This window comes from Symphalangus syndactylus, chromosome 6 (genome assembly GCF_028878055.3).
Source record: "Symphalangus syndactylus isolate Jambi chromosome 6, NHGRI_mSymSyn1-v2.1_pri, whole genome shotgun sequence".
Taxonomy (NCBI): domain Eukaryota; kingdom Metazoa; phylum Chordata; class Mammalia; order Primates; family Hylobatidae; genus Symphalangus; species Symphalangus syndactylus.
Genome location: NC_072428.2, coordinates 93,758,946 through 93,771,711, shown reverse-complemented (window position 1 = coordinate 93,771,711; position 12,766 = coordinate 93,758,946). Strand labels below are relative to the sequence as shown.

At 33.9% G+C, this 12,766-nt stretch overlaps 1 protein-coding gene across 2 annotated transcripts in view; it reads left to right on the top strand.

Moving 5' to 3' along the window:
* The window catches only part of RELN (reelin), a 533,709-nt gene that overhangs the window by 270,978 nt on the left and 249,965 nt on the right, over positions 1 to 12,766 (top strand). For both annotated transcript variants that reach the window (XM_055283529.2, XM_055283528.2), the window contains exons 7-8: positions 767 to 863; positions 5,745 to 5,796. In XM_055283529.2, the coding sequence (XP_055139504.1) occupies positions 767 to 863; positions 5,745 to 5,796 (149 nt within the window). The remainder of the gene's footprint in view (positions 1 to 766; positions 864 to 5,744; positions 5,797 to 12,766) is intronic.

Here is a 12,766-nt window from a genome sequence, read left to right as displayed (position 1 = left end):
TTTTAGCATGGTAGAATGTATACATGCAGATTTGAGGACAGTCATTTTAAACATTTACATTAACCATAACTCCAAAGAAAAATGTTTAAAATGTATAAAATGCCTTTTAATTTCAGAGATACAAGTTTTTATGTGAGTGGATGTTACTCTGCTTATTTTTAATACTTGCAAACGTCCTTGTATTGGGCATGTATATACTATATAATTATTGATTATAATACTATCTTTCATTAAGTGCCTGCTATGACATCGATTCTGTACTCTGTGTTTTATATATAATCTCTTATTTAATCCTCACAATAACTATGTGAGATTTAGGTCAGTATGGTTATCCTCGTTTTACAGGTGAGGAAACTGAAACTTTGGAAACTTAAGTAACTTACGCACCACTGTAAGTAACTGGGGGGAGGGGGGAGGGACAGCATTAGGAGATATACGTAATGCTAAATGATGAGTTAATGGGTGCAGCACACCAACATGGCACATGGATACATATGTAACAAACCTGCATATTGTACACATGTACCCTAAAACTTAAAGTATAATAATAATAATAATAATAATAATAATAAAGAATTGAGATTTATGTTCAAGTCTTTCTGGTTTCAGGTCTTCTTAACCTTATCATAATACAAAATACTCCTACTTTCCTCAAAATGGTGATTTGAGCTGAGTAACAATAAATATTACATCGTTTCTTACCTGAGCAGTAAACCACGTGTGCTACTTAGTTCTCAAACTGGGAATGTGTTCTGTGTTCCTGCAGGGTTGAATGTAACAACTGTGAGACTGGAGAACAGTGTGGCGCGATTATGCATGGCAATGCCGTCACCTTCTGTGAACCATATGGCCCACGAGAACTGGTAAGTATATGCTATTCATGTACATTATTCCATTATAGTATTTACTGAGCTTTTTGCCAACAGAAGTTTTTCTTATGCTCTTAAAGTTCAGATGAAAATTCAAATATGATTTATGAGTCCTGTTACAAATATCTTAAAATTGGGAGGGGTGATTCTATGGCCTATTTTCAGATGTAAAAATAAATGATTCAATAATAAAATTGTCAGCATCAATGGATATCATTAAACATGGAGCATCACTATGATTAGATGGCTTTTTAAAAATATGAGTATTTGCTCTAATATCCATAATAAACAATTTATGACCTTCTAAGTTCTTCTATAAAGCCATGCTCTTAAAATTGTCCTTATTTTCTCCTTGCAAGTCAAAACTGTTAGATGTTCAGTTTTATCACTTTATTTTAAAACTTTGGTTCATAGCCACAGAAGAACCTGATGGATTTTTCTTTACGTGAAAGAGCACACTGAATAAACCAGTTTTTTAAAAATTTTGATTCATGTCAAATTACTTAGAAGCAGATTATTTTCCTTTACTTTAGATTGATTAGTAGCTTTTGCTTGCCAAATCGTATGTAAAATGAAACATAAGCATTCAAAATGGAAAGAAGTAAAACTACTAGCCATCAGCATATGGCTAATGAGCCTTTTGTTGTTGTTAACTGGGTAATTATTTCTGGCATGAAGACTACTTTCATTTTACCTTCTTGAAAAATAATAAAAAAGCAATTGTTATATTATATCCTGTTTCAATTCCTTTGTCCCTAATACTCTTCTTGTACCATCTCTTATGCTTTACTTTTCTGCTTTTCAGCTTGGGCTTTAATGCTTCTTCTTTTACTTCCCATATCTTCCTTTTCAGAGGGCTTCTAGTAATAGGTTGTATTTTTCACCCTTCTGTCACAATTGTGTTTCAAAATCATTAACTTTAAAAGTTGTCAAAAGACTGACTTCCAATGTAAATGGTGGGGTGGGGGGTGCCTAGATGGGCAATTAAAAGAAGATTTAGTTATCAAAATGTGAAAGCCAATTAATTGTTGTAAGATGGTTCTTATTTTATGCTGCTTAAATACCCCTTTCATGCCAATAGATACATTTAATTTATTAAAGATACAAGCTTCAGAGCATTGATGAATTGAGGAGTTTTTAGTTGAAATTACAACACAAACAGAATTAATTGGATGCAAATTAAAATAATAGGTGCTCATAATTCAAGCCTCACAAGTGCTACAATATTCCTGCAGACAAGTATGACTCTGGTGGTGAAGTTTTTCTTGAAAAAATATATTTGCTAGTACATTTTAAATAATATACCGTGACAGAATTAATTATCTATAAACCTTAACGCAAATTTAATTTTTTTACTGTAGTTAATTGAGCTTAGACTAAATGCCTGTTTTAGAAGGTGTCTCATTTGGTAATATTCCTGGAAATTCTTGACAAGTTATTTTTGTTGCCACTGGTTAATAGGAAATAAAAATATCTAAGAATATAATGCCAAAATTCATATTTTAATAGCATAAAATTGAAGTATTATTTAATCCTATGTATGTTTAGTCCTGATTGTTTCACTATATCCATGTTTATTTAGCATTAGAGTTGATATATTCAGTGGGCTAATTTTGAATTGTGTTTTATAATTAATGTGGGATTAGCCTTTTGACTAAAAAGGAAAATACTCAAAATAATTATCTTCATTTGGGAAATAAGAAAGTATATAGTTTTTGTATTTCCATTATAAGTATTTTCCTAAGATGAATTTGTATGGTGAGATTCAAAGGGAATAAAATAAAACAGATTGAGAATGATGGAGATGTCCACATTTTATACTAAATTTTTCATAATTTTTATACTGTATTGGTGTCCCCGAAGCAAAAATATATATTGTACCCAAGTTGTGTTTCTAGAAGACAGATCAATCAAATGAAAAGTGAGAAATTCGGTTTTCAGTTAACATTGTATTCAATATTTACTAAAATCCAAACATTTGCATGGTACTTTATGACTGAATGCAGTCAAAATTGTCGTGCATGAGAACTAATGAAAGTTATCAGCCCCTAAACATCACTTTTTAAACAATATGTCTTCTTATTTTTCATAAAGCCCATTCTTACTGAAGTTGTAAGAACCACAAGCAAAGAACCTTAGCAGGCTAAGGCTCTATCTTTTAAAATGCTGAAAAGAGGATCTCCATTTTTGTGAATGTAGTTAAATAGTCATTTCATTTCTGGAGAAGTTAGTCAGTGAGGGGTGGCAGAAACTGTTACCTGGACATAGCACAAGTTTTTGTTTCTTTTTAACTGCTGTGCCATGCACCCCTAGTCTCTGTATTTCAGGTGGTGACATCGAATTTAATTAATTTTGTTAGTATAAAATAAAGGTAAAAAGGAATTCCTTTTCTCACTCAAAGTAAAATATGCTCTCAGAATTTAAAATGAAATGATTTATGTTACCCTACATTTTAAAAAAAGAAATTATTTACTAAATTATTACTATTATGTTTTAAGACAAGGCCTCACTCTGTCACCTAGGCTGGTGTCCAGGTGCGCCATCATGGCTCACTGCAGCCTTGACCTCCTGGGCTCAGGTGATCCTACGACCTCATCCTCCCACCTCAGACTCCTGCCTCAGCCTCCCAAGTAGCTAGGACTACAGGCGTGCACCACCACACCCAGCTAATTTTTTTTAATTGTTTATAGAGATGAGGTCTCCCTGTGTTGCCTAGGCTGGTCTTGAACTCCTGGGCTCAAGCAATCCTACTGCCTTGACTTCCTAAAGTGCTGGGATTATAGGCATGAGCCTCTGTGCCAGGCCTATTTACTGAATTATTCTCACATATTTGGAAATGCGTTTTAATTACAAGGGTGAGTTTGGACTAAAACAATATCAAACTCAATAAAAAATTTTAGAGAAAAAGTACAGAATGAACAGCTTCGACCTACAGTGATTTCTTCTGATTCATTTAGTTATCATACTAATTTCCTGTAGTTTTGAGTGTATTTAATAATTTAAGAGAGATTTGGTAAGACAAAAGTTATGTATCAGACATTCATAGTTACCATATTATTTATCAAAAGCTCTTTAAGGGCCCCTTTTGTTTTCAGAATGTCAAATATAAAGGCTTAATAACTCATATTTGAGCTCAAGATTAATAATTTATAATACCCAATTATAAATATAGGTATAATTTATATTTATAATACTCAAGTATAAATATAGGTGAATAGATTTCAGAATAGATTTCATAGGCAGTGCTTCTTTTTTTTTCCTTCATCTTTCCTGTTCTTTCTTGTAGCTGATATTTTACTAATAAAATACATGGGTAAAGGTAAAGAAATGAGAGTCAACCATTATACCAGTCCTAAACTTCCCTGGTGAAAAAAATTAGAATCAGTAACCAATCAAAGTCTGGGGTCACCCTCAGTTAGCACACATAATTTTGAAATGTGGCGATATTTCACACAACTTGCTGTTCGCTAGCAGAGGTCACAGCTGTGGAACTTGATCATGTAGGTGACACAAGCATCATTTATTACACCATCAGGATAAGTATCTAAGACTCTTCAGTACGTTTAATGCACTAGCAGTAGCTTTATAGCCATGTATTTAAAGCACACGTTCAGTCACCTCTCCAAGTCATGATATAGATATTGTGATATTCACATGCATCCGATCTTTTAGTATTCACATCTCAGCTGAATTCCGACAGAGCAAGAGGCTTGCTCACTCATTTCCTATGGCTGTTCATGAATTGTATAGCACTTGACCCTTCTGCAATTGTGGGACTCTATCATATAAGGGCTAACAAAGTGCAGGGATATGTCTAAAGATGTTATTAAGACATATTAGAAGCAAAGTGCAACAGAGAGAGACTCTGTCTCAAAAAAACAAAACAATGAAAAAAAAAGAAGCGAAAGTAAGACAACCTACTGCCTCTGCCACAGTGATGAGTTATCCACTTTCTATTGTATAGGGTGGAGTCACTGAAATGTCCTATATTATAGTGTACAGAGTTTCAGAAGCCAGCAAAATGAGAACCTTAATTCTTGTCTCATTTGAGCTGGTATGGGTTAAAGCAACTGCTCTAAAGGATAAATAAATAAAATTTTAAAATTAAAGAAGCACCATTCTTCTTTCAGAAGGGGGAAATTTTGCTTAAGCATGCTTCTTCATGAAACTAAGGAAAAGTAGCAGAAACTTGTTGGAAGACTATTTCTAGGTCCATAATTCTATTTCTTTCCTTCATTTTTTTTTGGTAACAGTTTTATTGAGAAATAATCCACAGATTCTACCTTCTTTAAAGTGTACAGTTCAAGGCTTCTGGTTTATTTCCAAAGTTATGGAACCATTTTACAATCAATTTTAGACCATTTCATCACACCCCTCCACAAAGAAAGCCTACGACCTTTAGCTATTGTATTTCTATTTCCTTTTCAAAATAATTTTATTCTACTCATTTGTTCTTAATTTATCTCCCAATTTTTGTTCAGTAGCCTTTTTGCTACATTCTCTTTGGGTCCCAGATCTATTGATCTGGTAGGATGGAGGGGAGATGGTGGAATGAGTGGAGAGGAGCTTCGTTAAATGCCTTCACAAGATAACCTGCTGCATTCCACTAAAAACAGTTTATGAAAGGACATTGAGAAATATGCTATCCGTCCCCAAGTCAGGATTTCACTTCTTTATTCACCACAGGGGAAGAAGAAACAGGTCTGTGTTCAGACACATTGATAAAATGAACTAACAACTGGGTAAATGCAACTTCTGTTAATGGATTTCCTCTCTCTTCTTTTTTAACTCTTCCCCTCCCCATGCCCCTCCCAGCATCTTTCTCCTGTTTCTCCTCTCTATCTTGTCTTATTTTTATATATTCTTTTTCTCTAGATTACCACAGGCCTTAATACAACAACAGCTTCTGTCCTCCAATTTTCCATTGGTAAGTGTTTTTGGCAGTTATAACAATTTAACTTGGAAATGTTTGCTTTAAACATAGTGTGCAATCAGGATTATAATGCCAGATGCTTTTGGATTTACAGAATAGTAAGTTAATTTTACAGTAAATAATCTACAACATTTTTAAAGTGAAATAAATATTTTTAAATGTTACATTCTTTTCTCACTTCTCTCCAGCAGTGAGTAGTATTAAAAATACTGCAGATAATTCAAAAAATCTTAAGATGATTTACATATGTATTTTGCATACATTGGCTTATTCTATTACAGCAGGATTACCTTGCTGGTTGTGTTTTGCTCAGATTAAGATTGAAATATGTTCCATTTCCTGAGCTCTGACTAACTGGTAGTGAGAAAGATAATTACTGGTAACCGAAAGAAACCAATTAAGGGCTTCATGTTTGGCATAAATAATCTATGTTAAATTCAAACATAGATAATGAAAACAATGACTGTATCTGGCAGTGTTTCTTTAAAGTGCTTTTTTTTAAAATTTTATTATTATTATACTTTAAGTTTTAGGGTACATGTGCACAACGTGCAGGTTTGTTACATATGTATACATGTGCCATGTTGGTGTGCTGCACCCATTAACTCGTCATTTAGCATTAGGTATATCTCCTAATGCTATCCCTCCCCCCTCCCCCCACCCCACAACAGTCCCCGGTGTGTGATGTTCCCCTTCCTGTGTCCCTGTGTTCTCACTGTTCAATTCCCACCTATGAGTGAGAGCATGTGGTGTTTGGTTTTTTGTCCTTGTGATAGTGCTTTTGTTTTAGAGCTAAAAGTTCTTACCCAAAGCATTCAGTAAAATAAGGTGCCTTTTGATCAAGTATTTGCAGTTTTGCTGTCTATTCTATTACCTTCCATTTTATTTTTCAAGGGTATGTATTTATAAATAACTTGTATAAACTTACAAAGGAAATGTTCTAGGGGAAGAAACATGCTGTCTTTTAATGGGGCTTAGGTCCCATAAGAGCGAAACCCCCTCCTGGCCATTCCCTATGGCATGAGAATTGTAGGTGTCCCCCTGCCATGCTCAGAACAGCATCCTCCAGTCGCTTCCATATCTTAGAAGGTCTGCCGTTAGCGAAAGGACTGTTTCTCTCAGGATTCTTCTATTCCAAATTGCAAGTCAGTGTTCTACAGCCAGGAGCCCACTGTGGTTGACTGTGCTGAAGAACAGTTTTCTTTAAGTCACGTATTTGTCACTTTTTCATCACTGTGCCTTGTTTCAGCCTGTGTAGGAGGTACTATGTGAAGTCACCTGATTACATTCTGGGTTATTGTCTTCTCCAGTTGACAGCATTACCTACAACAATTTACAGACAGTTCAGAAGTCCATGTGTGATCACAAGTAAAGTGTTAGGAAAAACAAAAATAATGGTTTTTTGATGAAAGAGTTTTCTTTGACTTATTAACAAGTGTATCCTAACTCTTCTGTAGCAAACATGTAATGTTTTTATAATCAAAAAAATGTTTTATTTTTAAAGAGTTGTGGTGCTACAAAAACAAATTTTTTTAACTGTAGCATGACAGGCAACTTAGAGCCTCTTAATCAGAATAAATGTGTTTAGATTAATTATGCTATTAATATATAACATAAGCTGAATAATGGTTAATAATGTATCAGTATTCAGAATACTTGTTCTTTTTGTTAGAGAAATGAACATTAGTTTCAGATATTGTCTTTAAGCAATTAAAGAACATAAGAGAATCAATTTTAAAATATATGTCTCCTAATATCATTTGTACTTTATTCAAGGGTGGAGAGCTCCTACACCAATTAAATTATCCTTTATTACAGGGAAAAAAATTACTATTTTGGTGAATAGTATACTTCTAATATGGCATAGATTCTCTATTTCCTTGCCTTTCATTTGTACCAATTACAATAGAGTTAATGAAAAAGTACCAAGAAGAGGAGGTAATCAGAGAATGAAGGGTTTATTACCTAAGACTCAAAACCCAGAGCAAGCACCAGGGCCAAGGTCTTGGGACTAGACGCAAACATGGGACTTAGCAAGAGCCCTTGGTCTCCCCACAAGCCAGAGGACTGTAGCCCATCAGGCCAACATATGTTATTTAAAGCACGGATTTGAATCCTGCTGGAAGACTGGAAGAGTAACAGAATTGGGGAATGAGACAGAGAGAGAGAGATGGCAAGTAGAAAATGAAGGAAGGGTGGAAGGAGGAAGGAAAGAGGGAGGAAGGAAATGAGAAAAAGAGATCTCAAGTTTATAACGAAAAATACATTTATAAATCTTTTCAGGTGGCAGTTTTAGAATCAAAAGTGAAATTTTAACATATTCTTAGGAATGAAATGGAACATATTTAGTAAAAGAAATTGTAATTTATTGTTTGTAAACTTCACTGGTGAATTTACTTACTGCACTTTGAGAGTAAAAAATTGGGGGAAACCAAGAAGAGTTAGAATGGCAAGGAAACAATGTAGTAGCAAACCATCTGTTGTGCGGTGTGTGGTGGTGTGTGGTGAATACAGTATAGCCGGCAGAAATTTCCAGAAACGTTTTGTGTATCTCATTATCATTTGTTTATATGGATGTTTATGAGGTATAAGGGTATGACATCATTCTGTTTATTTGGGTGATGTGAGGGCCAGACTGAGGTACACTCACAAATTCTAGAAATGCCGTAATTGTGGGTATCCATAGTAATCAGATACCAAAATAGCAATTAAAATGAATCCAACCAATCCAATAGCAGCCATAATAGCCATTTTATTTATACTCAGTTCAAAAATTAGATTATATTATAAAAAACTATATGTTAACAATTCAACATTTACATTTCCTTGTGTACTGTGGAATTCTCCAAATCTATACTAATAATATGGTTACATATGTCCAGTTAGTTTTAGTATCACTCCTTAGGAAGTCCTTTAGGATATTAAATGTTAAATGTTCACTGTATAACGCAATGATTCAAGCAGTTTTCTATGGAATTCTGTTATTATTTATGACCTAAGTGGTCAGTTATGTTCATAACTGGGCATATATAACTACAATTGGAGAAGTTACTGTGTTGATACTTTCATATTGCTCTTGTAAACATTTTCAGTTGCATAACAAATGTTATCCAAAAGACTCCCAAGTTCCTCATACAAAAATTGCTTGAATTACTAAGGGGTGTCTCAAATAAAGTCCATCATGCCAATGTTTAGCAGCAATACTCTCTCAATTCTTTCAAATACACACACACACACACACAGTGTATATACAATATATACATATATTACATTATATATGTATACATACATGTGTGTATCTGATGTGTTTATATAATTATATATTATATATGTGCATATAGATTATATACATGTGTGTATATACATATACACACACATACATATATATACAGAAATGTGAGGCTGTCTTAACCAATGATTTTTAAAGTTAAAGAATCCTGAAAATGCAGTTCTGCAAGATGAAATTTATCATGTTATCCACAGCTAAATCATCTTGGAAAGTGTCCTAAAATATTCTTAGAAGAACTTTTCATTTTTCCATTCCAGTGAAAGATCTCGTATCCATTTCTGTGCTGAGACATCGATTTGCTAACATCCTCACTTGATTCATTAGATGCAACTTGTGGAATTTATAGTTGTAGCCTTAGGGGCATTTACCCGCTTCCTTTAGATTTCCTCTGGGATAGGAAGAAAAATTTGAGATGACACCCCTGCAAAGTGTTATCCTACAGATGCCTCTGAACTCTGCTCTCTCAGGCAGGGTTGAGGGTCCAAAGGAAATGCCGGTAGTACTTTGTGTCCATCATTCACTTAACAAAATTTCACTGATTATTTGTTGTGTGCTCAGTATTTGCTTCAGCTGGCTTCAACTCTGAGAAAACAAAATAAGTGAGAAAACAGAACGTTTTTACAGCACTTAACAATGTAGTAGAAGGCACTGGGTACATACCTAGCATGAAATCTTTAGAAAGTGGCATTGTTTTAAACAGGATGGGTCTGTGTATAGGTCCCCAGGGTGACAGTGCCTAATGAGGTCCTTTAGGAAGGCTTCTTAGGAAGGAGAATCCCTGCCAACAACCTGAGTCACTTGAAAGGACAGAGAAAGGTTTTTCAAGTGAAGAGGCAGAGTGAACACAGGCAAGGCATCGGAGGGGAACATGCATGCCCTCCTAGAGCAGAGGAACTGGGCCTGGTAGCTATGAGCAATGTCAGATAAAGTTGCATCTATCTGAAGACTCATCTGTATCAGCTCAGGGCTTCAACTTATTTAATAGAGGGATAAATGTTAAATGGAGGTTTTAAACTCATTTAATTTAACTTTTTAAAAGTAAAATGATGTTGTTCTTCAATTATTTAATAGAGGTCTGCAAAAGAACCTCTTTCTCTCTTAAGCAATAGAGAAATAGAATGAAATTAATTCTTCAGAAAAATTATTTGGGTAGTTGTGTTACGGGTGACCTTGTCACTTCCTTGATAGAGATCTGCACTGAGTTACTCTAAACGAATTTACCAAGTAATATGCTTGTTCAATTTAGCTTACCTCTTACATCAGATTAAGAGGATTCATTAGCCAAACAAGGAATAAAGGTAAAGCATTTAAAAACACACCATGAAGAATAAATAGTTTGGCTTGCCAGACAAATCTATCTTGTCCATCACAGTATCCTCAGTCACTAACCCAGGGACTCATAATAAACAGATGCTCATAAATATTTCTTGCCTGAGTGACAAGTAACCATTACAAAGACATCTATAATAGTATGTTACCAAGTATTAAACTGATGTGATGCAGACATATCATGCCAAGAGGGGATTTGGGGGAGGTGATCTGAGGACCACAGTCAATGGAAAAGATTACCCAGAAAGAAACAGAATCACCAGTAAGCTATGCTTTAAGTGAAACAAGTAGACAGAAATATATATGCACGTGTTTATCAGTACGTAATTACTGAGCTAACTAGAATCTATTATTTGTTCATGATTTATAGAATTAGCACCTTTTCTCTTGAGTTTTACTTATGGATGTCCTAAACATTCAGGTTTTATTTTTGTACGTGTGTTTAATTTTTTTTTTTTTGCTACTTTGTTTTTGTTTTTGTCATTTCAAGACAGACGGAAGTCATTAAATCATAAATGCTTTATATTTATTAAGATATACAAATGTTCTTAGGCCTAAATTATTCTCCTTCTGTACTGTACATGCTACGGAGTCTCAGAGATGAATGAGAGCCAGTCTGTTTACACGAGTGTATTTTGAAAAATAAAAACTGGAAATTACAAAAGCTAAAAATACTTTTAGCTGAATTGGAATATTGCTTTGTGAAAGAAAAGAGATCTGGTATTGTTTTTTCTTTAATAGATGTAAAGGATAAAATGTCACTTGTAAAAGGTATTATATTTCATTTAGCATAAGAAAAGCAGTTGATTTTTCCCTTGAGCCTAATTCATAAACATCTTAATTACTCAGAACTTGATTCAGTAGAGAACTTCTCTCTTAACTCTTTTAGAACAGGTAATTCAAGAGGAGGAGAAATCGATCCCTCCGTATCTTGGTATGAATTATTGCTCAGTTCCTCCACGAACTTACTGAAATATATTTAAAATTAGATTCTCTTTTTCTTTTTTTTTTTTTCAAGAATCACTCTCCCTGGTGAGTAAGACCTTGGGGGAACTTACTGTGAAATAGTGAACACCTCTTCTGAAACATGGACACCTCTGAGTATGAGACTAACAAAATATTTGGTGACCTAAGCCCAAAACAAAAATAAATGAAACATTAAAAAATTTTAATGGCAAAAATAATACATATGTTTTATAAGGTTAAATACATGTTTTATTTAAGGGTAAGGTTCTTTGATGTAAATGTATTCAACTAAGATTTAAGACTTGATTTTCAGATCTTCAAATATCTATATTAAAACAAAAAATGAAAATATATGGAATACCTCTATGTTAACTAAAATTTGGTAAGCAAAGGTGTGAAACTGATTATGATGCAGGGTATCCTGATTTGTCATCCCACAGTTGACCTTTTTAGGGAATTCTTATTTTTAAAAATGAGTTTAAATGAAATACATATATATAACATATATATTTATATATAATATTTATAAATATATATTTATTTCAAATCCACCTCACCCCAAACTCTTAAGCCCTAGCTTAGGTAACAAAAGAAAATATTCTGAAATCCTGTAAAATACCACTAAGCCCAAAGTTCTGGCAAAGATTGTTGAGATTAATTGTAAGTGTTTTTTAATTATTAGAACTGATAATTAAATATTTTTATATGAATTATTAAAATACACAATTTGACATAGGTATTATCCCCTTTCTCTTTTGAGATATTCAATTTGTCACTCATCTAATGAGGCTTAGAAAAATGTCAGTAATTCATTCATAAATTTGTGCTATTAACATTTTGGGGGGACTGTTCTAGTAGAAGGAATACAGCAGTGAACTACAGGATGAGAAGAAATTCATTACTGATGTAGACCAAATGGTCTCTCAAACACCACTCCTCCATGAAAACTCATCCCATTGCCCCAGCCTGATATCTCTGAAACCCCACTTCCTCTGAATTTATTTTATGACAGGTACTTCACTCTGCTTTGATAGATACACTGACCATTTCTGCACATTCACTTTCACCTTTTCTAACTTAAATATTCCTTGAGGGCTAAGGAACTTACAAGTGTCACTTTCTATATGTAAGACAGAATTTGGCTCACACCTAGAACTAAAAAAAAAATGTAACTAAATTGAATTCCTAGGTTAGGTTAGGAATTTCATACTGTTCCACATTGGTGCTGAATACTATCCTCATTCTTGACTTCTGAAGCAAGGGAGTATGCTAAATGAAATCCATGGGCATTGTTAGAATTTAGTCTGAGCCTGCAGTTTCCAGTTTCTTGTCAATTAACCAGGGACTCATCTGTCAAAGAGAAGATCTTTAGGATCTTTA